Consider the following 27,342-nt stretch of genomic DNA (forward strand, 5'->3'; position numbering starts at 1 on the left):
TTGCTGGACTCTGACTCAGCTGCCACCCCTTCCAGGCCACCTCCTGACAGACTTAGACTTACGGGCTTCCATGAATGTGTGTTGACCCACCACTCCATTCTGCCCGCCGCCTTTGTCCGCTGCTCTCAGGTCTGTCCCCCAGTCTGCACTCCAATGACAGAGGAGGCATGCACTAGACGTTCCAGGATGGAATTGACCCTCTGGGCTGTAGTTACTTCTAGTAAATGAGGTGCAAGAGAGATGGGATCACCTATGGAGCCCACTATTTTGACAATTGTGGATCTGACCGGAAGAAGGGCTGCTCGGTAGACATTAGTGCCTGGGAGGTCGGTGGTCTCCTCCTTGGAGGTTTCCGATGGGGTCTGCGGCAGATGCTGCTCTTCCTAGGGAATCGTGTGGAGGCCTGGATGATTGGAGTCCAGGAGAGCCTGGCTACTCTGGAGCTACTAGTATACCTGCCCTGAAAGCCCCTGGGCTCTAACATCATAGAAAGCATAACGAGCTTCAGGATTTAACGGAGGACGGGTTCCATGACTGACTCCATCACTTACAGGTGGTTTAACCCCAGGCAAGTTATGCATCTTTCTGGGTTTGTTTTCTGATCTGTGATAGGGACATAATTCACACCTCCGAAGGTGGTCGTGAAGATTGATTCAGTGATATTACTTCGAAATTGGCCAGCATATGCCCAACATGATGGAAGCTAGTTTTTGCTTTGTATCAACAGCTGCGGTGGCCTCACCCTAGAAGAGTGAACCCCCCAAAGGACATATGAGGTCCTGGCTGGTGCATGGTGGCCACAGATCACAGATGGCAGAGAATCAGCAATTGGCGGGACCTCAGAATTTTAGTTAAATACGCACAATTTTATTGATTGAAGAGATTAGGACAAAAACATTAAACCAAATACAGGACAAAGCACCAGAGGCCATAGATTCCCACCATGCACATCATCGATCTTTCCTCCTACGGGGTTCTGAAAAAGTAGGGGATGGGGGAGAGAAACAGGTCCTTCTCGACACAGCACCATCTTCAGAATGTAAAACAAAACAAAAACGAAAACAAAAAAACAAACCAACCCCCCCCCACCCTCAAAAACCAAAAAACTCTCTCCTTCGTATCTTCCATTATCAAAATAGAATCGAGGGCAAATCCATGGCCGCCTTGTCTCCCGACTATGAACGGTTAGCCGCCCTCCTGGGAATGTGAAGGCCGGGCTCCTGCTAAGCAGGCATAAAGCATCCAAGATCTGCACACACATGCCACATACTATAATGAAGCACAGATTCAAGTAACATTTACATACTAGAGTCCACGTGTTACCTACCCAAAAACATGACCATTTCACAAAACGTATACAGGCAGTAAAATCCAATCAACTGAGGTACTGGAAACACAAATATTTATGCCAAAAGAGTTCTGTATCATACAGCAAATAGAAAAGCCGTAATAAAAAACATTTGCCACTCGAAATCAAATAGAGCTATCTAGAAAAGCCAAACGAAAGGTTATTTCAGGGACAGAAATACTCAAACAAGGAAAAAAAATATATAGATAAATGTTAACTACAGCATGTAACATGTCATCCCAAGTCAACCCGTAATTGAAGTACTGGCTTAATACATCACAATGTGACATTTTCCTTAATAAATAGAAGAATTCTTGAAAATACAAAGGTGCGTATTGGGATAGAGAGCTGTTTTTATTTATATCATCCTAGCTTCCAGCTGATTTTTTTTCTTCCCACTTGTCTCTAACCGAGGGCTTTTGTCCAAACCAGAGGGCCTTCCAAGCCAAAAGGATCATTCTTCCTAAAGAAAAGGAAATAGCTGCCCTGTATTTCATACGTGTGGGACAACCTGCTTGGTTTCACTAGTTTCCAATAAAACAAGGACAGAATGTGTAGCTGAGACCACCAGAGTGTTGCAAAACCTTCAGATTCCAAGCACTTCCCGTGATCTCACCCGTTGCCCCCAGCCCAGCAGAGAGGACCACCTACGAGGCAGCCCTCATCGTTCGAAGGAAAAAAAAATTCAGGAGTGAATTTCTCTTTTCCTTTCCCTTCCTTTTCTTTTTCCTTTCTTTCTTTAAACTCTGATAGCAGTAATGCATCTGGACGTTTGACTTCTAATAGCTTCCTGCCACAAACCCATGGACACAGAACAGAATAGCTTGTTAAAGGACAGATTTTTTTTTTTTTTTCCCCTTCAGGGAGCAAAGCATCAACATGTCATTTCCTGACCAGGATATTAGATAGTTTATTTAAAAGAAATGACTTGAAAAGAGCAATTAAGAGACACAAAACTGGACTTCTATTCTTTTAGCTTAGCACCCAGGTTTCTGGTCAGTCTGTGTGCACCGAATTTTTTTTTTAAATGAACCCCATTAATTATCAGATAGGTGGTTATCTTGTTTAAAAAGAAAAAAAAAAATCCTTGGCCAATTGTACCTTCCCTGAATCGTGACAAGAAGTTAAAAGCTAACAGTGCGATGCCAAGATGTGCGTCTGAGGCAGAGAGTTTTGATTCTGTCGGGATCTGCAACTATTTTGGAACAAATGAAAAGTGGGGTAGGCGGAAGCAGCCCAACTGACAGGGGTGGTCTCCGGGGGGCTACATCAGGGAAGAGGAGCTCCAGGGGCACTGACCCGACCCCAGACCCCCACCCCACATCTCTCGCCCCCCCTGCTACATGTTCAGCTAGCTCCTTGAAGGTTCTCCTTCTTTGAACCGAGAAACTTGAGTGTCAGTGTCTTTCTTGCTACCAAGCCAGGCGATGCGTGTCCCCTGGAAGGACTTTCCACTGCCCTCTCTCGCTCCTGGTACCTGCTAAGTCTCTGTGGGGCATGAGCTCAGTTAAAGAAAGGGTCCAAGTTCTCTTCCATGTTGACATCCGGCACCAGCTGATCAGACACTTCCTTAGCACCATATCCTGAATTCGAGACGCTAAAATCTGTAGAAAACCAAGGATGGTCCAGAATTTCCTGCGAGGTCAGCCTCTCTGAGGGCTCCCGCCGCAGGATGCTTCGGATGAGGCACTTGGCCTTGGGTGACAGAGTCTCTGGAATGTTGAACTGGCCACGCCGGATCTTGCTGAAGAGGGAACTGGGCTCAATGTCATGGAAAGGGTACCGCCCCACCAACATGGTGTAGAGCATCACGCCCAGGCTCCACACGTCGGCTGCTTTGCCCGAGTAGCTGCCACTGGTGTTCAAGATCTCCGGGCTTACGTAAGCGGGGCAGCCGTGCTTGTCGGAGAGGGAGTCGTCATCCCCCCGCAGGATGTAGGCATCTTCCAGGCTTTCCAGCTTGACCCGAGTCCTGCAAGAGAGAGGACAGCGTGAGCTCCTACAGGTATACTGACACACATGGATCTCATCACAGCGTCATTGCTTCTGCTCTAATGTTTCCGAGATCATCCATTCATTCATTCAACCTGGTTGGCCAAACACAGCTTACTGAGGGCCTTCTAGGTGCCAGACCCTGTTCCATGGTGGGGGGGGCCCAGGAGTGAATAAGTGACAGGGAATTTGCATGAAGCTTAAGAGCTATTGGGGGACCCACACCTCCAGCAAGTAAATAGACCATAAATGACATGATTATGGCCCCATCTCAGTGATGAGGAACTAGGAGGTTCCTACTATTCTCAGATACATCTAGGGGGTGATGGGGATTCACAGGATTTGAACTCAGACCCAACCAACTGGGAAGCTCCCAGTAGCTCTTTCCATAGCCCTGGCCAGCTTCTGGTTGACATGATACATTCTAAAATGACCTTTCACTCAATGGCATTTTGGCTTTATAACAGTCCTTTTGTTAGATATCTGAGATTTTAGGATTCCAGTTTACAGGTAAGAACATCAAGGCTCATGGAGTTTAAGTAATTTGTCCAATGCCTTTTGACTAGGAAATAGAGAAGACTTGGCCCCACACCTTCCTTAGTCAACCTGTTGCTCCTTCGCCACTACCAAGCTGCCTCTCTGTAGGACATAGGCAAAGCTGGGGAATGTTCATACAGGAATGCATTACTATTAACTAAGCCCTTCCAAGGCTGACAACTTCATCGCAAGCCCCTCTTCTTCTTCTTCTTCTTCTTCTTCTTCTTCTTTTTTAAAGATTTTATTTATGAAAGGCACAGAGAGAGAGAAGAAGAGACACAGGCAGAGGGAGAAGCAGGCTCCACGCAGGAAGCCCGACGTAGGACTTGGTCCCGGCACTCTGAGATCACGCCATGAGCCGAAGGCTCAACCGCTGACCCACCCAGGGCATCCGCAAGCCCTTCTTCTTTCCAAGATTTTCTGTTGAACTTGCCTCCTGTCTGGCCCGTCACACTCCCAGGGGCTGGTCCTTGTCCTGATAACGATCTGCCTTAGTTTTACCTGTAACCTCGACCTCTAGGTGTCAAGACATAGGTGACTGGTTTCTCTTATGTGTGTACAGGGGTATGTGTGTCAATCTTCCCAGTGCCACTGAAGGACGACTGAGCTGACAGGCTCCAGGGCTCTCCCGGAGGCACGCATGAACAGAGGCAGAGAAACTCCACACCGACTTCTGAGACTCTGGGGTCCAGCACTCATCCTCACCCAGCAGGGCTTGATATGACCATTGGGCACAAAAATAAGTGCTCAGTAAATACTTAGGGACATAAGTTAAACTCGTAAAATGAACTATACTAACTTACAAGTGAACGAAGCTGAGGACTAGGACACAACGTGACTTGCTCAAGACTGAAGACTATCCCCCACCCGGTGCCAGAAGCTCCGAGACCAGCATTTCTCCTGGGCTCAGGGGCCTCCCAAGAATTCCCATTTCCCTGGTCTGCCGTCCCCTGTGTGGAAAGCTAAGTATTGCGACCCTCCAGTGCTTAAAATGGAAATCGTCCTATTCTCCTTGCTGGAAGCCTCCAACAGCAGAGCTCTAGGAGACGTTAAACCCCAGAGGCTCAGTCCCGTTCCATCACATCATGAAGGCTTGCCACGAAGATGACATGGAGCAGGGATGAGGGGCTGGAGTCAGGGTAGCCCAGAGAGTAGCAGGCCCTACAAGGGCCTATGAGGTCACTGTCATTCAGACCAGTTGATTCCATCATCTCAAAAGTGCACATCATAGCCTCTACCCTATTGTCCCAAAGTGTCACAGGGCTCCAATGGGCAGAGAATAGGAAAAGTGCTCAGAGAAACCACAATGGGGCTAAATCAGAGCTTGAGGCTCAGGTCCACTAGTTGGTCTCCCTCCTCCTCCCTCAGGCTGCAGGTCTGAGCCTTGCAGGGCCGTCACCACGGCTACTAAGCGGGCCACAGAGGAAGGCGAGGCTCCAGTTCATCAGGTTAGCTGTCTATAGGAAACAAAGGGATGAAATCCCGAGGTGACTCTTAAGATCTCAACTTAGAGTCAACTTTAAAACTTGGATTTCACAAGTGTCAAAGACTAGGGAGTGAAGATTTCCCTGTACTCATCTCTGCCAATGAGCAATAAATGGCTGTGGTCTCTGGAGAAGGTGCTGGGCTGGGAGCGAGGAGAGAGATTCCAGGCCAGACTACATCTCTCGTCTGTTGTGTGGCTGTGGGTAGGAGGTGACTCAACCTCTCTGCTTCTCAAACTTAAAGGGGAGTGTTGGACAGTCTTCTTTTTAATTTTATTTTTTTAAATTGTGGTACAATGTATATAAAATTTACCAATTTAGCCATTTTTAACTGTACAGTTCAGGAGCATTAAGTACATTCACAGTGTTGTGCGTCCATCTGGACAAGAGAGTCTGAAAGCCTCTGCCAGTTTTCACATTCTGGGATTGTGTAATATATAGCAACACGTCTTCTTTACGTGCTCACCCATGTTCTACTATAACTTGCAGCACACACGTTCTTCCCCCTGAAGCTACCGACCTACAGATGCAGGAAAGGTCTAGACGTGCTAACCTGGAACTGGATGGACTGAAAGCCAGTCTCATTCTTCCGGTTGCTCTTTCTAATCCAAGACGGTGGGTGAGGTGGACCCACACCAGCCTCACTGGATGGTCCAAGATTGGAGGGGAGTTGGGGAAACCCAGGGGGCAGAGGGGAGAGGACACAAACAGGGTCCAGGTGGGCTCTCCCAACAGCTTCCTTTGCCCGATCCTCACTGGCCACTGCTCCCCGCCCCCCAATTCAGGAGCTGGCCAGACTCCTGGCCTCCAAGGTCACAGTCATTGCAGCAGAAACATTATGGGAATAACTAGAGCTCTGGCAATGACAGCTGTGGGACAAGGGACGGTCCAGTGGGAGGAGCACCAGGCGCAGATCCAGGTCTGGAGCTGGGTTAACTCACCTCCAGCCCGCCAGCTCAGGCAGGTGCATCTGACCTCTTCCCAGAGGCTGTGGGGTGAGCCTAGGGCCTCTCCACTGCATCCCCTGCCCCGCTTCCTCTTTGTTCCTGCCTCTTCACTGCTCCTCAAACACACCGATCACCCACCACAGTCTTTCCTGGGGTCTCTGCACCTGTTCTCCCCCAGTCCCTGCCTGGAATGTGCTTCCCCCAGACACGTGGACGTCTCACACTCCCACTCACTTCTTTCGAGTCTCTGCGCAGATGAGCTTCACTACAGAGCCCTTGCCTGGCCGTCCCATAGACAGCAGCACCCGGGCCCCAGTACGCTCCTGCCCCTCGCTGCCACCCAGAATGCCACGCATTTATACTTGTCTGGGCACACATTTATGCTCTATTCCATTCTCCTGGTCGCTGCAGGGTGATCACCTCGGTCCCACCTCCACAAGCTCAGGAGCAGGTGGCTGAGGTCGTTTTGTATGTAGGGAACATCACCTCTCTTTGCTGCTCTTTCTCCGCACCAAGAGCACAGCAGACGCTCAATCTGGGAGTGAAAGGGACAGTCACACCATCAACCCCTCGGAGCTCCCGTGCGCTCGTCTATATGGGAGCAGCCCCGCTCTGCCCACCTAGCCAGGATTAAGTGGATGTCAGGTGAAGCACCCACGGGGCACAGGCTGTAAATTCCAATACCTCAGTCCCTGGAGGGGTGAGGGTGGGTGCAGATGTGCCTCCAGAGACCTGAGCTGCTGCTAGCTCGGCCCTTGCAGGAGACAGACGTCACCACCCCAAGCTCCTTATGCTAAACCACATCTGAAGCCCTTTTCCATTCTTATCCTCTTCCAAGCTATAACCCAAGACTGTGACTCTCAGCTTCACCCTGTGACCCACCCCCTCTCCCAGGCGGCAGGGACCCTACCTCCACCCTGATCCTTCTTCTAGAATCCTTCTCCAGATTAAAGAAAAACACCTTCAGAAATGGCTAAGGGTTCAATCTTGTCAATGAATGCCCTTCCCTGGCTTTTGTCTCTCTCCTCTCCCACCTCCAGGAGAGGCAAATACCAAGTCAACCCGAGAGTGCAGTAGAAAGTGCGCCCCAAGTGCTGCTGATGCTTAGCTGCCCCTGGGCTGATGCACCTGCCACTTCGGCCTCCTCCCTTCAGGAGCCAGGCTTTAGGTGGGGAGAGTCCGGATCTGTTGTCACGTTCGGCTCAGTGTCCACTGCGCCACAACAGCCCCCTATATACCAGGTCAGCTCTCAGTCTTGAAGTCAGAGAGACCTGGGTCCAAATTCAGGCTTTGAAAATTATTAGGTACCAGATACCAAACACCATCTATGTACCTAGACAGGTGTTGGGTAGCTACATATATTTCCTGTCCAAAGTTGATAAAATCAAGTTCCAAGGCCAGTATTATTACCCCTTTCAGTGGACAGGAGCCTAATGCTCAGAAAGGGTGAGGAAGCCCGTCTGGCGAGGGCAGCCTTTTAGGGGCTGGGTGCTCCTCCCTCCCTGGGCTCCGAGCAGCCAGCCCCAAGTCTGGCTCACCTGAGCAGCTGGCGCAGGAAACCAGAACTGGGCTGTCCCAGTCAATCAGGCCTCCTCAAAGTTGGCAGCACACACGCAACCGGGGTCAGGGAGAGCCGGCCTGGGGGGCACAGACATCCCAAGCAGGGGAGGTGAGAAGAAAAGAGAAGCCCAGAGAAAGATGGGGAGGACGTACTCGCAAGCGTACTTCTGACCTCGCCTCCTGCTGGGAACACCGTGACCTTGTTTACATCACTCCCAGGCAGGGGTCAAGGCAAGTGGTCTGGATTATGTCTTTACACAAGGGCCTTGCAGGGTGCGCACATGTCAGGAACCCGAGGCCACGCTGCAGCTCCAGCATCAGTCCCCAGGGACTCGCTGTCCTATTGCAGGGGCCCTCAGAAGGTCTCCGGGGCTTGGTTGTGCCCCCCTGGGGAGCAGGGCTGCCGCTGTCTCCTCCGGAAAGCACGTGTGGGGTGAGGGCCAGGAGGGGCACCTGCAGCACTTGTCAGCCTGGGACGGTATGAACGAACAGTCTTACAACTTCTCCTGTCTCCTGTGGGAATTACTGGACTTTGGATGGAATTACGTACTCCCGGGTAAAGGGCATCGGTGGTCCTAGAAATTCAAACGTCCCACTAATCATGAGGGCACTGACGCTAGGCACTGGGGATAGGACAGGACTCGTAACACCCATCCTCTCTGCTTTTTGGAGACAATGAGACAGTGTAAAGACAGCATTTGCTGAGAAGCCCAGCAAGGGAAACGTGCAGAAACCAGAGGCAACGCTAACTGAACTTGGTGGTAAGATAAAGCCCCCACCTTCAAGCCCAGGGCCTAGAGGAGACAGACGAACAAGCCCCTGGCAGATCCAAGTGGATGTGACTTCCGTGCCCACGTTCCTTCCTGGGCCTTTTGGACTTGTTTCTCCCCCTGCCTGGAATGTTCTTTCCCCACCCCCCAAAATGTGTCCAGCTCATTCTGCTCACTTCATTCAGTCCCGACTAAGGCGGTCGGCATGGGCTTTGTGGAGGCGGTGGGAATAAAGATGGTACATGGAGAACACAGGTTCCCGAAAGTGACAAGGGACGGAGGGATGGTGGAGAATTTTTGTGACCAAAGAGCTGTGAATGACGGTGATTATCTCCTGCAGCTTCTTGGAGGAAAGAGCCATCAGCCTGGGGGCAGGACTGACTTGGCCAAGAAGCTGCAACCCCGCATGCATTTTGCAACCTGTCCCTGGCACGGGCAGGAACCAGCCTGCTTTGCTTTAACTTCTGAATGAAAAAGGCTTCCACGGGGCAGCCTGTGGACTTGGCACCAGGCCCGGTGCCATTGGATCCCCAGCCAGGTGAGGAAGCCAGAACCAGCAGGACGTGCTTCTACTCCCGCCTCCGTGGAGCAGCACGCACAGGCCTTGAAAGTCCCGATGCCCCGGCCGCTCCCAGCAGAGGCCTGCCTGGGTGCTTCCCTCTGGGCCTCTATGTCGCAGGAACAGGACACCTGTCGTGAGGACCACGGGTTCCTTCGGCCTCAGTTTCTCTTCTGCAAAATGAGAACACAGCCTCATGGCCTGGAAAGGGCTCCCCTAGCTTCAAAATTCCTGATTTTTCAGTTTCCTTTGATTTTAAACTACAGGAACCGTGCAGCACTTCCTAGATGACACCCCGGTCCTAACGATCATAGCAGCCATGAGTTCGACCCCTACTGCATGCTGGGACGTGCTCAGTCAACATCTCTGTTTCTCATAACAAAACTGAAGACAAATGTTACGATGCACGCAAGCTTCTTAGCAAATAAGGAAACCAAGGCACAGAGAATTGAAGGTCCCAGGCCACCTATGGGGTACCTGAGAACACCGAGCTCTGAGTCCACATCAGGGAGACCATCATGCTGGGTGGCCTCTCCGAAACACATCCTGGCACCAGCCTCACAGGATTTACTTAGTGTCAAAGAACCCGTGAAAGAAGATTCTGGGTTTCTGGAAACAAACACGGCCCCCGGTTTATTCAGCTCTAGGCCCCATACAGAACTCTTGCACCCATGACCTAACTCCTGGAGCTCCTGAGCTGGGTAGAGGTGGCTGGACCTGCCCATTTACTAGAAGAAGAAACCGAGCTACGGAAAGCAGATGCGACTCGTCCAAGGCCACCTCGCAAGCGAGTGGCAGAGCCGGGATTCCAAATTAGCATGTCATCCAAAACGGCAAAAACGGCCTACCCCAGGTGCCCCGCTCTGCTTTTAGACCTTTAAACACCGCCCTGGGCTCCCGCAGCAGGAAGGCAGCAGGACAGGGTGGGCCAGGGTGGGGCCGGGCTGGAAGGGCAGCGAGATCAAGTGGGCCTGCCCGGGCCGGGAAGTCCGGTGGCCTGAGGTCAGTGGAATTCAGAGAAGTCACTGAAGGCCACTCCACGGGGTGGGGCCGAGCAGGCCAAGGGTCAAGCCAGCAAGGTCAGCTGCAGCCAGACCTCGCCTTGCTCTGCTCACGGCTGCAAAGCCACCCTTGGCTGTCGATTCGGTTGCACGAGCAAGGGGCCCACTGGGGGGCTACGCCGCGATGCTATTTCTGCTGCCAGAGAAATCATCACCATAATTCTGTTTCCTATGTGCATAGATTTTTTTTTTTTTCCCAGTCGTGGCCTCTGAGGACCACCGAGGCGCCAGGTGGTGTAGACTCAGTGAACAGGCCGGACACTCAGGTCAAGCGGCTTCCACATCAGCAGGTAACCCCGGGGAAACGCTGTAGCTCAGGATGAGCGAAGTCTACAGGCCGGGGCCGGCTGGTTCTATCCTGTGGTACGTATGCTCACGACCTGACGTAGTTGAGGGGTTCCAGAAAATCGCAGCTTAGCGAGATGATGCGACTTGCTGGGGAGGAGCACAGTTGGGATGAGAAGCCAGATCCAACACAAGCACCCAGATGTTTCCGCAGCACGGCGGCCCCGTCACAATAGAGAGGCCTGGGTCGTCTGCGCCCTGACTCATCCCGGCCACGGGACAGGGGGGAGGCCACCCCACCTCCCACCCCTGAGGCCTTCCCAGTGCAGGAAGGCAATGCTCCTGGAGCACGGCCTGCACCTCCCCGGGGCCGGGGGGCGGGGGGAAGGAAGGCAGTGCAGCTCCCACTCCCTCATCACTGCTCTGTTGGCCTCTTGCTCCTCTGCATGGAGACGGGATCCCCAAGGACCCCCTGACCCCAAGTGGATGGATCCAGCTTCTCAGCAAAGCTGCAGGCAGGCGAGAGCTCAGTGCTCGGCGGGCCCCCCCAGCCTGGGGTCTTCCAGGAAAAGCGAGCCACGCACACCTCGAGGTCCTGCTCCGGCCTTGGGCCTAGGCGGATCCGGGGTCCAGATCGTTCCTATCCGTGCACCACCGGCAAGGCAGGAGCAGGCTCAGCCAGGCCCTGTGACCCCACCGACCCAGGGAGCCTCGCGAGCCGCAGTCCAGCGCTGGCGTCACACAGGGATTTCCACTTGGCAGAGTGCTACCCCGGGGCTCACCCAGATGGCCCAGGCACATACTACACACGTTCCGGGAGCCAGAAAATCTGGGCTCTGCTCTGGGTCACACCACTAACACGTTCTAGAACCGTGGAGGAGGGACATTCCCTCCCCATTTCCCTATCTGTGAGGATCAAAGGGCCGGGGTCCATTCTGCCTCTTAACCATCCCTCCTTGATCCCACTGCTTGGGTCCTGGTTCAGCCTCAGCCTCCTGAAGTCGATACCCATCCCCAGGCCATCCTGCACGTCTTCCAGAATCCCAATCGGACCCTGTCCCATCCTGTCTAGGAAAAAAAAAAAAATAACCCTATAATGGCTCCTTGTGGATTTCAGGTCAAATTCAAGGTCATGAGCATGCACCCCGGGCCTACACCTTGCTTCCCTCTCTGACGCCCCACGGTGCTCTCCACCAGCACGCCCCGCCCAGGGCTCATTCGTGCCTCTTGGCCTTTACTCATCCTTTCTGGACACCCTTCTACTTCACTCCACCCAACCGGAGAAGGAGCCCATCTCCTCCTGACACCCTCATTCTCTGCACCCCACTCAGCCATTAGGATACTTTCTTCTGGATCCTGGAGACCCCACTAGTGCACACTCATTCTCTGTAACGTGGTATGAAAAGTAACTATTACACTATGTCTTCCTTTAGGCGAGGGCTCTCCGGACGGGATTCTCATTCATACCCTCAATACCTAGCGCTGCATGTAGCACATAATAGATGCTTAATAAACGTTTGCAAAATAGTGTGACTCCCATGTCGAGGAGGCTCCCATCTGCAACATGCTGTCTCGAGTTCAGGGTATGTAGGCATGATTCTACTTAAGAACCACACTCTCTAAGGTCCAAAGAATTTCAAATAGGCTTGACTCTATTTCATGCTTTAGAGAGACTCCCGAGAGTGCTGGAAAAAGGACATTTAAAACGTGTTTCCATCCATTGCCTTCTGCCATCAATATGTCTAGGGGATTTTTCTTATAATATTTATGCCTCCAGGGCATAAGGGGCTATTCACACACCCATTTAGTCAATTGCCAGACATTCAGGAAGCATTTACAAGGCTAGTCCCGGGCCAGGTAGGGAAGACAGAAAAGATAAACGGACCCCACTCTACAGTTCTGTAGAGAAAATAAAACCCACTCCATAAAATGGAACGCAGGACATCACAGGGCTGCCTGTGGGGTTGGTTAACGGGTGGCCTGTGACCGCTCAGAGAAAAGCAAGTACTGAGTTTCGAGACTCAGGGCTGGTCAGGTCCTCCTGGTGTTCACCTGTGGCCTAATTGTGTGAGACAATTCTTTCTATGGATAGGACAACAAGGGGTGCTATTTTACCTGGTGTCTATTTCCCAAAGCCAGGGTGGTATTTGAGGGCCTAGGCATGGGACCCCATGGTCCTGGGTGCAGACCCCAGGTCTGCCAGTGGTTAGCTGTGATATCCTGAGCCTCAATTTTCTCATCCGTAAAATGGTGATAATACCACCAGTTTGTTTTAAACTGGTTAATGAAAATCCAGTAGTTAAACAGGATTAAATTAGTTCTTTTAAGTGTCGTAGTTAGAACAGGGCCTGGTCCACGGTGGGTGCTAGATAATATTTTGCTGAAATGGAAGTCCCATGAGGGAAGGGTCCAGTCTCACTGGGCACTGTAGTAGCAGTGCCTGGTACATGACAGATGCTCAACACTATTTGCTGAATAAATAAATGAATCTCCAGGTTGTTCGGTGGTGAGGGCCAAGGCCATCAGCTGATGACCAAGAGCAGTCATGACAGCTGCCTTTTTTAAGGCTCTGCGGTGCATCAGGCACCATGCTGGATACTCTAGGTTCATGATGTCCAAGCCACATCAGAGAAGGGAGGCCAAGGTCAAATGGCTCAGTGAAGGACTAAGAAATCCTACTGCTGGGCCCTTGGCTCTGCTTGCCCAGGGTCTCAGACTAGTCCATCAACTAATTTATTAAGCAAAAACAGTAAATAATTCAGCCAGGAATGCTACTGAAGGATACCTACTAGTTAGCCCATTTCTAGGCAAAGAACTCTGAGGATCCTCTCCCTTCTAACTATGGTCAGGGAAGCCCTTCATAAATGAAAACACCCCACCACAGACATGGAACAGTGTCTTCAATAAATGTCGCTTCTGCATAAATCATGAAATCGAAATGGGAATGATGGGTTAATTTCTCACTTGATGCAGAACAATGAAAGTAGCTCTTTTTTGAAAAGGTGTCTCCAGAGATGTATATACGGTTTAGTTTCCTAGGGCTCCCAGGCTGGGCAAGGCCCTAGAGGCCAAAGATCTGTACTTATCCCCACCTCTCTCATTCTGTCATGAGAATCCAATCTGAGATGCCGACCCTCAATGAAGGAGATCTTCATTCATTCGATGCCACTGTGTTCCAGCAGCAGTGAACATGAGACAGCCTCTGTCCCCCAGGAGCTCTCAGGCCAGCAGGAGCTGAGGACAGCGAAGGGATGCACATGGACAATCCAAGGAGACTGTCCAGGTGCTGCAGGAAGCGGGATCACCAACCCATCCAGGGAGACGTGGGGGGAGTGAGCCTTCCCCAAGGGTTGGCAGTGCCCCAAGTACATAGAAGTGGTCAACAGAAAGAAGGGGATTCCAGGAGCTTGGCCTCTTCAAAAAGATCAGGACTTTTGCTAAAATACAATGGGCCTACCATTTCACGTAAATTGTCATTGATGAAAGAAAGCAGGGTCCGGTCTCCAGTCTGGTCTCTGTATGTATTTTGTTAGATATTGAAGCCTCAATGGAGGCTGAGGATCTACAAGAAGAGCCAGTATAGAAACAACCTGAGAGACATAGAGCAGAGACAGACAGAGCGTGCACACAGACCTCAGTCGGTGGGGGGAGGAAAACGCACCCGCCGCACGGGAGACGTAGGTCCTGTGCCTGTGCAGATGGTGGCAGGTGACACCGAGAGCCCCAGGGCTGCTGGGTTTCTACAAAGGGTCCAGCCTCCCTCCTGCAGAAGCAGGCACCGATCAGCTTCCACAAAGCAGAGGAAATGCAACCTGTGACGTCAAGAGATAAAAATCTAACCAAAGAAGAAACATGTACAGAGGCATATTTCTCCATTCACGGGGGGGTATTTCTGCGCAGGGAAATGTCAACACTGAATCGCGACTGGGGGGCGGGGAGTGGGGAGGTGGCCAGGGGCCTGGTCCCAAGGGAGAAGAGAAAGCAAGCTGGCAAAACAGGAGCTGCTGTAGGAACCCCGGGCTCACTCCTGGGGCAGCCTGAGGTTGCACCTCCTTCCAGGGCTCTTCACATCCTGACTCAGCAAGCTGCCCTATGTCACCCAGGGGGCCAGATACTATGTGCACAGGGCGGGGAGGTGAAGACAGTGGGAGCTGCCGCTTGTCCGTGGCTGATTATGTGCCAAGGCCTGGGATCAGCTGCATGAAGTCATTTAATTTCACGAGGAAAGTCTTCTGGTTATTTCCACTCTGCGGATGAAGCAATCTGGACAAGAGAGGTTATGTACCTTGTCAAGATTAAGTTTACTAATTAGCGTAGGAACAGGGGCTGAAATCCAGAGAGTGACTCGGCCTCCACACAGGAGTAATGGGTCTTCTCCCAAAGCTCAGGCCTTCCCTCAGAGGCTCAGAGTGAAACAGGGGGCCTCCTGGAAGAGGCGGCCCAGGTAGGTCAGCCTAACAGCCCAGCAAGGAGAGGGAGCCTGGGGACACGGGCACACCCTCCTGGGACCTGGGCACTGCCCTCTTTCGGGTTTGCACCCCCCCCAACACACACACACACACGCAGCCCCTCCCACTCGACAGCCCATCTCTGATTCTACTACAGGAACTGAGGATGCAAAAGGTGTGTCCACGGTGAGCACAATCGGGGTAGGGGCTTAACTTCCTCAAAAAGAAAACAAAACCACCTTAGTTCTGCCCTGCAGAAACATCCCAGGGACGGAGGAGAAGTAGCAGCACAAGGCCGGGGACAGAGTGGCCGGTCCAGGCCAGGGGAGCGGGCTCCTTCACTCCTGCACGTGCCTTGTGCGTACATCTTGTCGACCTTCTGGCCCTTCTGAGCTCACACTCTACCCTTTTGCACTCGCCCTGTTGGTCACCCTCCCAGCACTGATGATCCAATGATTGTAATTCAGCAAGAAAAGAGGGTATGGCTTAAATCCAACCCTTCACATCACAAGGGTTCCACTGCTTGTGAAATGGATCCCCTAAGAGCTGGAGCATGTTCTCCACAGGACTCAGGCGCCCTGGGAATGGCTCATTCACAACGGCACCATTTTATCAATGACCTCAGGACCAGCTGGCCATTGGCTATTTTCAGCACTTGCCCCACCTTGTGTGCTTTTGGATCATTTCACTCTCACAGCCCCCGACAGAGATGCAGTCCTAATTTCTGCCCTGAGGAATCTGCAGCTCAGGGGCATTCAATGGCTCATCCAAGACCAGACAGCTAAGGAGTGGTAGCTAAGGAGTGGTATTCTCAGAATGCGAATCTAGAACCCAAATCAAAATAAAACAGAAGCCAGAGGCCCTGCAGTGCTGCTAATTTGACACAGAAGCAGAAGGCACCCTGGCATCAGGCCCTCATGTAACATGGGGTGGCGCGTGTGCATAATGTCGTCAGCTGCTTTCGAGAAACTGGACTAATGGCCCTGACAGTTCTACCAAGAACCCTTTCATGGATGGTCCCGGATTCAGCTACAGATAGGTCCAGAATCGGAAATCCACTCATAAGGAGTCAGCTCACAGGCCGGTCTGGTTCTGCACCCAGTGGGGCTCAGCCAACTTCACTATGTAATGCTTTCACCTTCAATCCCTTACAAGAGCATCAGACAATAAGACGCACATCCTTGAGAGAGAGAAGATCATGCACAAAAGAGGGGTCTGGTGATTTGAAACTTCAATAAAATAGGGCTTCGAAAGGCCTCTTCTGAGATTTTCCCCCACAGGACCAATGCATAAAGGGTCAGAAAACAGACAGACTCCATCCTTCACCGTTTCAAAGGCCTTTCAAATTCAACCCATTGTTTTCTCACACGCTGGATGCTGGATGTTGTCAGGAGAGGCATAGGCTTCAGTCCTATTCAAATACCTATTGATGAAGTCCTGCTGATTGGGATGGATGGTGAGGGCTGCCAGGAGCCTGGTCCCCAGTGAGGTCCCTGGCTGCTGTTCCCCTCAAAAAAAACAGACGGGTCGCTCCATGCAGGCCACTGTGCAGACCAACAAAGAGGAACTCTGCCGTGAAACTCAATGACTGCTGGGACGTACAGAGGGAGAAATGCATCGAGTGACAAACCCAGAGTGTCCCACTCTGAAATCGAGACGTTAAAAAACAAAACAATAAGGAGGAAGCCTACAAGGCATTATTCCTCTTTCACAAAAGTTGACAGCTGGCTGGAGAAAAAGTTCCTGTCGGCTACTGATGAGAACATTTAGAATGTCCTTGAAAATGAGAGTGACCTTCTCAGAGCTGCCCAGACAGAGACATTTGTCAGGCTAGGAACAGCAAGTCCACCGGGACTTCAGCACGGTGTGGGGTAGAGAAAGAGCTCTGGAGTGAAACGATAGGATTTCCAGGCTGGCTCCATCATCAGCATGCTGGCTGTACGACCTTGAGCAAGGTCACTTAACTCCTGGGCAACCCAGTCACCTCGTCCATCAGACGAGGAGTTATTGTTCTCTCTGACGGTCCCTCACGGAGGCAGGGCTGCACGGGCTCAAGTCCTGTCAGATATGCTGGGGACGCGTGATGACCAGCTTCCTCCCTGTCACTGATGCTTCCTTTTTCAGAAGGAAAATGCTCTCTGAAGGTAAAAAGGATTTAGCTTTGACATGCTTACTCCAGTGAAGTGTTCTAGTTTCACATTCATACGGGATACTTTTTTCTAGATCTTTCTAGACAGGGTCCTGCTCTTTGGCAAAAGTCAAACACCACTAAACTCAGAGCCAGAGACTCACAGTCCTAGCGTTGGAAGCTTTTGACATCTTCATGTTTCTTCTCTAGGCCCTGGGACATCAAGGAGTTCAGCTTTGCCACCATGTGCTCCTGGGCACTCTTAACTTCCCATAAAGGACAAGCCAGGCCTGCAGCAGCAAATGTGAGGTGTGACTCAGCCCCTTATTTGCTTCCAGCCATCTGTGGGCACTGGGGCCAGCACCCTCACCTCTGGGGCTCTGATTCCAGGCAGGAACAGGAGACGACTGAGGGATGAGCCCTCTGGAGACCCTAGAGTCCACACCTGCTCCCATGTTCTGTGACCTGGGGAAGTCCACCTACTGTGACTCGCTTCATAAATATGTATTTACCATGTGTGTGCTATCACTGGGTGCACCACCCTGTATACTCGCTGGTGTCTGAAATTCCTCTCTAAAGAGACACAATCAGGGCACCTGGGTGGCTTAGTGGTTGAGCATCTGCCTTTGTGATCCTGGAGACCCGGGATCGAGTTCCGCATCGGGCTCCCCACATGAAGCCTGCTTCTCCGTCTGCCTGTGTCTCTGCCTCTCTCTCTGTGTCTCTCATGAATAAAAGTAAAATCTTGAAAAAAAAAAAAAAGAGAGAGAGAGATATACACACAGTCAAAGGTGATGTTTAAAAACTTGGATCCCCAGGAGAGAGGGCATTCATTTGCTCTTACTCCTCGTGGCAAGCAAATGAATTTCTTGAGAGCTGATTTAATAGAGAATATGTCCTTACTTCAGCTCTTTCTTGTCTATTAAGTTTGAGACTTCACAGAAGATTTTGGAGTCCTCCTCTATAAAATGAACATGATGATGCCCATCTCCCCATTTGCAGAGAGAATGAGGTAAGGCCAACAATAACCTGATAGCAGGACCTTAATAGTGGTCTCCAACTACCACCTCTTATTTTTGTAATTACAGTTATTACATTTCCAAGAAAGGTGGAACACACAAGGACAAAGGAACTACCTTTGTCAGCAGTCTGTTGGGGTCAGATGTGTATGTAACTTCCAGTGAGAATACTCAATGAAGCACATACCCAATGTTATAACTCAGAAGGACCTCAGAACCAGTAAAACAGAGCCAGGACAATAAAAGGATAAGAAACTTGGGGCCAGGAGGAAAGGACCAAACTAAAAGGTCACAGAGGGTATTAAAGGCAAACCCGGGACAAGAACCTGAGTCTCCAGACTGCAAGAGCAGAGGCAGCTGAGCTGAAGAAGAGAAAATGTAAATGTCGCCCCACACTCGAGATCTTAGGCGAGCTCCCTATTCTTCTGTTTGTTAGTAAGAGTCAAAACCATGCACTATCAGAGTATCAGAGACCAGGCTATTAGCTGCCATGAATGCCTAAGACACCTGTTTATGGGTAAAATATATGGAATAATAACCACTCGGCTGCATGATAAACTGTCACAAGATTATTGCATTCGGTTTAAGTAACCACAGGCCCTTTATCTTTGCTCATCCCCAAATGCTTCCCATTTACTTCCCAATGAGCTCAGACCATAAAGATGAACAAAACCGAAGGAGACATCACTAGATCTCATTCTAGATCTGTCACGTAGGACATCAACAGACACCTATAAGCAGTAACCTAAAATATCATACGCCTCTGGGTACACGGCAGGCTAACTGGCAGGAAGAATGGGTGAAAAGCCAGATCTGCACCAGACACATAAAAGATATTCCAGATTAAAAAAAAAAAAATAATCCTCCAGATATGTTTGTTGAGGGAGGTATGCGCGAGCTCTGCACTCAGATGGTCCTCAGTGGCTTTGTGACAATGGGATCTCTGCTTTGCCAACCACTTTTCTAGTAGGAGCTGAGGAAGCCCAAGGTCATTATGGTAGAAATTCTGGAGCAATTTCTGGAATAGTCAGCAATGATTATAAATCACTTGCCTCCATCCCTCTACAACAGTATACTCTTCAAAAGAAAAAAAAAAAAAAGTGGCTCAGAAGAGTTGTACAATCGAAGAGAAAGCAGGCCCCAAGTGGCTTTGCCCAACAGAATGTCACGAGCCAATGGAAGAACAATGAATGGAACCCAGATGCCCAGCGTCCTGCCCAGCTGTCCCCCACAATAACCCAGACCTTCACTTCGCTTTGCATGTGTATTGGCAACTTCCTTACCTGGCATGCCGGTCCTTCGCACACTGGAACATACTCATCTTTCAGGTGAGCTCCAAAATCACCTCTCTGATAAGAACTCTCTTGACTTCCAAGTCCTAGTGAGAACTGACATCCCAGCCCCCAGTTCCCATCTGACCCATATATAATTTTCATTTAGGGCTTGGAACATTCCTTTGTAGGTGAGTTGACCAACTAACGCACGCTGATATTCACATTACTGAGATTTGTGATGAATAACACACGCGCTGTATCAATGCACACGTATACACTTAGGAAACATCTACTGAGTGGGGGAATCAATGAATGGATTCTAAATGACTGATGCCAGGCACTGAGCCGATCGGAAGGCAGGATTATTTCAAAAGCAAAACTCGTGCTTTATGCACACTGAAAAGGCCACAGAGGCTTCCAGCCACCTTCAGAGTTCACGACACCAAAACAAAATTAATTAGCAGGTCGCAGACCGTCCTGGCGCCTGACCTCTGAGCATTCAGTAACACCGCTGGAGCAGCAGCAGCCCGTCTTCCCAGGGCACTTAAGTCACTGCAATATTCATTCACCTCCTTCGCCCTCCCACCCTGCCTTCTCGCCGGGACAGCGGCCAGCACGATAATGTCCACTGCAACCTCTCAAGCGAGCCGCTCCTGAGCAGCCCGTGAGAGTTCCAGGTCCGGACAGGAATGACACTCACCTTTCTTCGTCCTTAAAGATGAACTTCCGCAGCTTCAGGTCCCGTAGCACCAGCCCCCCGTCGTGGCAGTGGGCCACGGCCGATGCAATCTGATAGAACAGTCTGGCCGCCTCCTCCTCCCTCAGCTTCTTGCAGGTGCGGACAAATGAATGCATGTCCCCATAGCTTCGCTCAAAGAACACATAGGCTTTGGTCTCCCCCAGGATAATTTCGGTGATTTGGTTGATGTTGCTGTGGGCAGACAGGCAAAAGCACGGGGCCAGGGATTCCTGGTAGCAGCTGATATCGAACACCTAGGACGGGATTCACAACAAGACCAAGAGTCAGAGGTGCCCCTTCTAGAGCCAACTGCCAGCATGCAGACCCCTCCCAAGGCATTGGCTGTTGATGGGGACGAAAGGCAGACCGAACCTGGATGCACACCACACTGGCCCTGACTGCTCCCAGCTGTCCTTTATCTTTGCTCATCCCCAAATGCTCCCTTGACCAAATGCTCTGAGCTTCCGAACCTCCATGTAGAAAATGGGCAAACAACACTTGACTCTCAGTGTTGGGAAGATTATATGATAAATAAATAAATAAATAAATAAATAAATAAACATATATATATTACATGATAACGGAGGTAAAAAGGCTTTGCAAGACGTAAAACAGTGCATAAATGAGACATCTTAGCATTTTTTCCTCTCTACCCCCATCACTGGTTTACAGAAATAAGGCAAAATCTGCAAGTGACCCCCTGCTAAGTTGCGCAGACAGCGTCTTATTTTCCTCCCAAAAATGAAACGGAAGAAAAAAAACGTACATCACTATCCAACCGTGGCAATTGTGAGCAACATAGTTTGTGCTGTGCCAGTTGCGTTGTATAGGACCCTACAACATACTAGCAATTAGCAGAGTAAATACGTAGACGTTGCCTCAGGGTCCTCTAATTCCATACCTTCATTTTACAGACGTGGCTATGGAGGCTCAGAGAGCAAGGCGAATAGAGCCCCAGCGGCAGAGCTAGGAATAGGACACACAGTCCTTAATAGGAAAGCAGACACGCTCCTCGACTCCCTCCACAGCTATCTAGCTCAATGAATCAGTTATGCAATGATTTTCTATGAATCAAAATTAGCCTGTGAAATGCCACCTCATTGTGGGGTTATTTAAAAAGAAAATCCATCCTCAATACCTTTTTGAAACCACCCTAAGAGGAATTAAGACTACAGAGAATCGTTGAGGTTATAAGAAAAAGCTTTCATTCATTTCAAGACCTCCAGTAAATCAGGAATACAAATCCCTGGGTTTGGAATGTGGTTTTACTATCTGCCTGGGAATGTGGGCACATGACTCCATTCTGCGCCTGCAGGAGTGAGGGGCAGGCGCGAGGTGCTCTGCTGGAGAGCACTGCAGGCCAAGAATGCTCCAGCAACAACCATTTAGCTTCTTAAATCTTTTTCATTAGTTAGAACACCCTCTCCTTGATCCTCGTTTTGCAGCGTGGCCTAGAAATCACCCGTCTGAGGCTCTAATCCTGGCTTGGCCACCAGTAATCTGGATAAGATGGATAAAGCACTCAGGGTCACCGGGCCTCCCTCCTCTTCCTAAACTGAAGACGTTGATTTAGAACCCCGCTGACCTTTTTGGGGTCCGGATCCCACGTGAGAACCCGATCAAAGCCCTGTCCCCTCCTGGCTGACAATGCCCATTCTCCCATGCGTGCAGAATAATACTGGATTCATTTTAAGGGGATTCGCAGGCCTTCGAAACCCCATCCAGGGACACAGGCTGCCACTTAAGAATCCATGATTTAAGTTAAATCGCCCTCAGGTTCAAAAAATCGTAAGAAATCTGTGAGTCAAACAAGGATAGAAAGAACCTCAGGAGGGCTGGTGCTAACCCAGGGCGAGGAAGCAAAGTAACGTTGTGAATGAACCATAATGAGGCATCTCAGGAAGGCGGCACAGCTGCCGCCACTATAACCTAGAATTTAAGAATGAATACTTGAACATCTCCAGAGACCACAAATCACACCCTGATACTGTCAAATGATGACCTACGAGCAGTGACCTCAGAGGTCCGTTCAATTAGGAATCTGAAATGCCTGAGTCAACTTTAACACCCAGACTGCGGGCAGCAGAAACCTAGGAAACCCTCAAAAATTTCACAGAGAGTAATAAACGTCTTGCAGTGGCTAATGTAAACACTCCGTGTTATATAACGGGGGGCGATGTGTCCTGGAGCACCAGGCTGCAGGCTCTGTCGCCAGTGCTCATGGAGTCACAATGATTTGTAATACCCTCCTCCCTCAAGTTGCATTTCTAGAAAAAAAAAAAAAAAATACATGGTGATTTCTGCTCCACACCTTCATTCTGTTAATCCTGTCCCACTGATGATGGACACAGAAATTTAAACAAACAAACAAGACAACATATTCATGGCAGCTTCAAGGACTAGCCAATACCCTCTGGAGGAGATCAAATTCCAAGATGGTGGACAGAGGATGAAAAATAAAACAAACACCTCTGTTCTCCCAAATGGGTAAGAACCAAACTTTTAGTAGCAGCTATAATAGGCATTTATAGGGTGGGACTGGTATTTAAACCATCACCTTCAAATGCAAAACCCAGCCATAAGCCTGGCTGCCAGCTTCTTTTAAATGTTTAATTTGGAGCCTTACTTATATAATGTGACAGTTGAGATAAGGCAGTGAGATCAGGCCATCATTAGTAGCATTTGCAAAAAAAAAAAAAAAAAGTGCCCATTATTCCAAGATAGTAATTATGTCAATCTGCACAGTAGCTACCAGCATTTCCATGAAAATGATAAGGTAAAGACCCCCTAAAGCTGCCTTCCTTCATTTGGCTAGCTTAAAGTAGGCTCAGGGAGACAATAAACAGGCTTGATTATTTTGGTCAAATGATCCCAAAGAGGGTCCTGTAGAATTCTCTCTGCAGTCCTCTCTAGTCATGGCATCTTTACATTTGGTCTGGTCTTGCAAAGACTTTTTCCTTGGGTCAACAAGGAGCTGGAAGACATGAACTCTTTACTCTGAGACACGAAACGGAACTTGATTCAATGTGCAGATTTCACAGTGCCCTGCGGTAAACTGAGTTCACACCGTGTATCTGGGGGTAGCTCGTGGAAGCAGCCTTATAAAAACCACTTGGGGCTTCCTAGGACACATACAACTCTGCTTGCATAAAAAGTCTTGCAGCCTTTGCAGGAAACCGGGCTGCCGTGTCTTAAAGGGATGACCTGTGTCAAGCAGAACAATGATACTGCACTTAAATCCACTTGCAGCCACACAGTAATTGCTGAGGGGCCGATTCAATCTTTGCAAGAACTAAACCAGCCGATTAAGTACAGTTTCAAGCCAAAGAGCAAGTCTATGAATGACACCGAAAGGTCAGCCCAAAGGGAAATAACGTCTTGAGGAGTCTGGAGGGAGAAAGAAAGAACAGGGGCAAGTCCCCTCTGCCTTTAAACAAAGAAATAACAGCAAGATGCTCCTGCAGACTTTGAAGGCAGAGTCCCTTTACTTACAAGCGTCTCCAGCCTTTGAAAAATATTAAAATGTTGTACCGAAGTTGAGCAAAGGGAGTGAACACTCTCACTGCTGGGCGATTGTGCATATTTCACAGGAGAGTGGCAGCTCTGTGGAATTCATTCATTTCAAAGGATGACTCCCCTATTGTGCAACCTTGCCGGTCTTCTGAGAATTCAATCCAGCCCTGAATAGCCTACCGAATTTTGGTTAACCGGGCACAGTTGCTCTGGGTCTCAATAACTTGGGAGGAGATGCAAAATACCAAATGCTCCCTAGAAGCAGAGAGCTCTATTTAAAGAGTCTCTGATTTTCCCCCTGAGATCTGGACTGAGCAATTGCAAAACTGACTGAAGACCTCCACAAAACCCATATTTACAATGAAAAGGCTCCAGTCCGCTACGAAATAAGGCAATCTGTGGTTAATGGTAGAGAAGCGCGATGTTTTATTCGTAGCACAGCTCTGCAGAGTGCCCATCTCAAAGAGAGCAGAGGTCCTCACTCCTCACCACCCCCTTACCCGCCGCCCCCCTCCCAAGAAAAACCAAGAGTGACCGAATATAAAATTAAGTGACAATGAATTCCTGATCTATGTCCCAATGCCCGGGGTAGCAGTATGCTCTATTCTATTTTTTTTTTTTTTTTTTTTTGCAACTGTTCCCCTTCTCATCCCCTCCTCTGGAGCGCACACAAAGACACACAGACACCCCAGTCACTGTTGGGGGTCAAAGACAAAAAGGAAACTGAAGTGCCCATCTCTGTATTAGCAGTGAGAATCCCAGGGGCTCCAGAAGCCGGCCTGTAAACCCTACAGGCAAAGGTGTGTTGGTGGGGGGGGGGTGTCGGAGGGGGGTGTCGGGGTGGGGGGGTGTTCAGGCACGGAAGTCCGGAGGATGAGCAGAAAGGAGACCACAGAGAAGGAGCCAAGGACTCACTATTTCCTACACCCAAAGGTGCGCCTGCGGCTTTGATTTCAACCCCCAGCCCTCCTCTCCAGGCTGCAGGCAGCAGGGAGCTCTTTGTAAACTCCTTCCCCGCGCGCTGGGCCCCTGGCTCAGCCAGAGGGGACACCTTTGTGTGTCTCCTTTAAAGGGCACCTTCGGAACAAAGGTTTAACACCTGCACGCTTCTAAGAACAATGGCTGCGAAAGGAACCCGGTCATCAGTGCCCTAAAATGAGCGGGGGATTCCCTACTCCACGGCGGGAGGGGAAGGGGGGGGAGGGCGGCAGTCGGGGAGACAGCCCTGGGGCGGCCGCGGGCCCCGACCCCGCGCAGGGGCGCCCCACGGGCCTTGGGGAGCGCGCGTGTTCGCGGCGCCCGCGACCCCGGGGCTCTCCCCGGGACGCCCCCGCCGCGGCCCGCCCCATTGTCTGCAACGCTCTAAAAACTTCGCAACTAGTCGAACGTGAACAAATAAATAAAGCCCCTTTTTAACGAGGCCACGGAGAATTATCCCGCGCGCCTCCCTCCTCCGGGGGCTCCGGAGCTTGGCGACCTCCCGCCCTCCAAACGGGCCCGGGGAATCTTTTGAAAAGACAATAAGCAAAACAAAAAAGCACCCCCCAAAAAACAAAAACAACAAAAAAAAACCCCAAACCAGCAAACCCCGGGCTCTTTACCTTGCACACCAGCTCCTCCCCACTGTGCAGATGCACGGCACGAAAAACGTGGTCTCCCTCCAGAGGTTCCAACAATAAGTATTTCCCGATGCAAGAAACGCAATGCGACAAGTTCGGAGTCTCGGGCGGGCTCGGGGAGCCGAGGTTCGGGCTGAAACTCTGGCTGGGCTCGGCGGACCTTATAGACGACAACTCTTCGAAATCCTGGGTTTTGTTCCGCGATCTCCCATATCTTGCTATTGTGATGGGGGTAGACCTGTGTATGTTCATGAGTGTGGGGATCGCACTCGGCAGACAGACAGACAGACAGACAAAAAAAAAAAAAGCACCCCCGCTGGAGAGATGATGATGAGTCGCTGGCGAGCGCGGCTGCAGGCGCCTCCGTGCCACGGATTTTAAAAGGATTCGCGAGGGGAGGGGACGGGAAGGGGGCTACGTGGAGAGAGAGGGAGAAGCCCCCAGATGGGCGCCGCCGGGCACCTGGTCGGCTCCGAGCCCCGGCTCCCGGGGGCGCTCAGTCCGCAGCAACTCCGAGTCCTTTTGTTACCCCAAAGCAGCCGGCGATTTTGCAGAGTCTCCGCACTTTTAGTTTCTTTCTCTCTCTGTCTCCTTCCAACGTGGGTCTAGACGAGCCACCCGATTGCTACGGCGGGGAGCCGCAGCGCCAGGTCTCCCGAGGCGATCCCCACGCAGGCTTCCGAAGCGCGGACGGGGCGGAGGAGCCCTGCTGTCTAGTTTGTGCAATCTTGGAGGAGCGCGCACGGCAGCCGCTGGGTCTCGACGCGTTAGAAACCAAACAAAAAGGGAAAAAGAAAAAAAAAAAAAAAGGAAATAAGCACGGGTCTACCGGCTCGCGCTGCACGGCAGACACAATCCGCGCTGCAAACCCCCCCCCCTTTTTTTTTTTTTTTTGGTGGAAAGGGTGGGGGGCGTGGAAGGGGGGGGCGGAGGCCGGCGGAGCGAGGAGCTACCTACGTTTTAACTGTAGATGGCGTGTGAGGCTTTTCCAAGATCGCAAGAGCTCTCCAAAATTTAAACAAACAGACAAAAAAAGAAAAAGGAAAGAAAAGAAAGAAAGAAAAAAGAATGGCAAAGGAGCATTTAACTTGGAGCGGTCAGCGCTGCCAACAAAAGGTCGCAGAAGCTGTGGGGCAGAGAGTGGCGGCGCGGGGCGCGGGGCGCGCGCAGGGACCGCGACAAAGCCCGGGTCGGCCCGCCGGGCGGAGGTCAGCACAGGCTCATGCTGTCGCCGCTCGCTCGCTCCCTCGCTCGCGCTGCAGCCCGTCCTCCGAATAAAGCGAGAAGTGCAGGCAGGGACGAGGGTAGATCAATGGTCTCCGGTTCCCCCGGCACGAGCTTCCGGGGGGAGGGCGAGCTGGAGAGGGGCGGGGGGGGCGTCCTGCGGGCGCTGGAAGGGGATGCGCCCCCGGCCAACCTGCCGCGCGCTCCTTTCCCGCTGGATAACTGGATCTTGCCTTGGAGCAATTTGCAACCACTCCGCCTCCCCCGGACCCTAAACCCAAATTGCCCGGTGGGGTTTGTTTTGGAGGAAATTGATGGCTTTTCTTCTTCGTCTTTTATTATTATTATTATTTTTTTCTTTCTTTCTTCTTTCTTCTTTCTTTCTTCCCCGGAGGTAAGAGGAATGTGTATTTAAAATTGAAGGGGGGGATGGGCGCGCGGGGTGGGGGGGGTGGCCGACGGTGCCCGAGGCCGGTCCCCGAGCTCAGCACGCCCGCAACTCCCGGCGACGCGGTATTAATAGTTACTTACGTGGCCGGGGATCTCGGAGCGAGCGGGGCCCCGTGTGCGCGCGTGTGTGCGCGTGTGTGCGCGTGTGTGCGCGCGCGCGCCGGGCTCGCGCTCAGTCTCCCCATTCAATGTCACCGACACATTTCCACGGAGCCCCCGCCCCCGCGGCCCCCGCGGCCCCCGCGACTGGCTCAGCCCGGGCCGGCCCCGCCCCGCCCCCGCCCGGGCCCCCCTCATTGCGCCGGGCGCCCATCAATCAGCCCCGCCGCTGCCAGTCCTCGGGCGGCTCCCCGCGCCCGCCGGCCGCGGCCACTGCCATTGCCGA

General features: G+C 51.2%; 1 protein-coding gene across 3 annotated transcripts; it reads right to left on the reverse strand.

Moving 5' to 3' along the window:
- Positions 1–845: 845 nt before the first annotated feature.
- On the reverse strand, positions 846–27,140 carry TRIB2 (tribbles pseudokinase 2). 3 transcript variants are annotated; one of them, XM_077844086.1, is made up of 4 exons: positions 27,039–27,140; positions 25,266–26,035; positions 20,113–20,405; positions 846–3,320 (listed from the first exon to the last, which is right to left on the reverse strand). In XM_077844086.1, the coding sequence occupies exons 2-4, from the start codon at positions 25,533–25,535 to the stop codon at positions 2,852–2,854; spliced, it is 1,032 nt and encodes a 343-aa protein (XP_077700212.1). In that variant the 5' UTR covers positions 25,536–26,035; positions 27,039–27,140; the 3' UTR covers positions 846–2,851. The 3 variants fall into 3 exon arrangements, with proteins under 3 accessions (XP_077700212.1, XP_077700211.1, XP_077700209.1); XM_077844085.1 differs by lacking the exon at positions 27,039–27,140 and adding an exon at positions 26,241–26,960; XM_077844083.1 differs by lacking the exon at positions 27,039–27,140 and having other exon boundaries at positions 25,266–26,156.
- Between the last annotated feature and the right edge of the window lie 202 nt (positions 27,141–27,342).

This window comes from Canis aureus, chromosome 12, assembly GCF_053574225.1.
Source record: "Canis aureus isolate CA01 chromosome 12, VMU_Caureus_v.1.0, whole genome shotgun sequence".
In the NCBI taxonomy this organism is placed as follows: domain Eukaryota; kingdom Metazoa; phylum Chordata; class Mammalia; order Carnivora; family Canidae; genus Canis; species Canis aureus.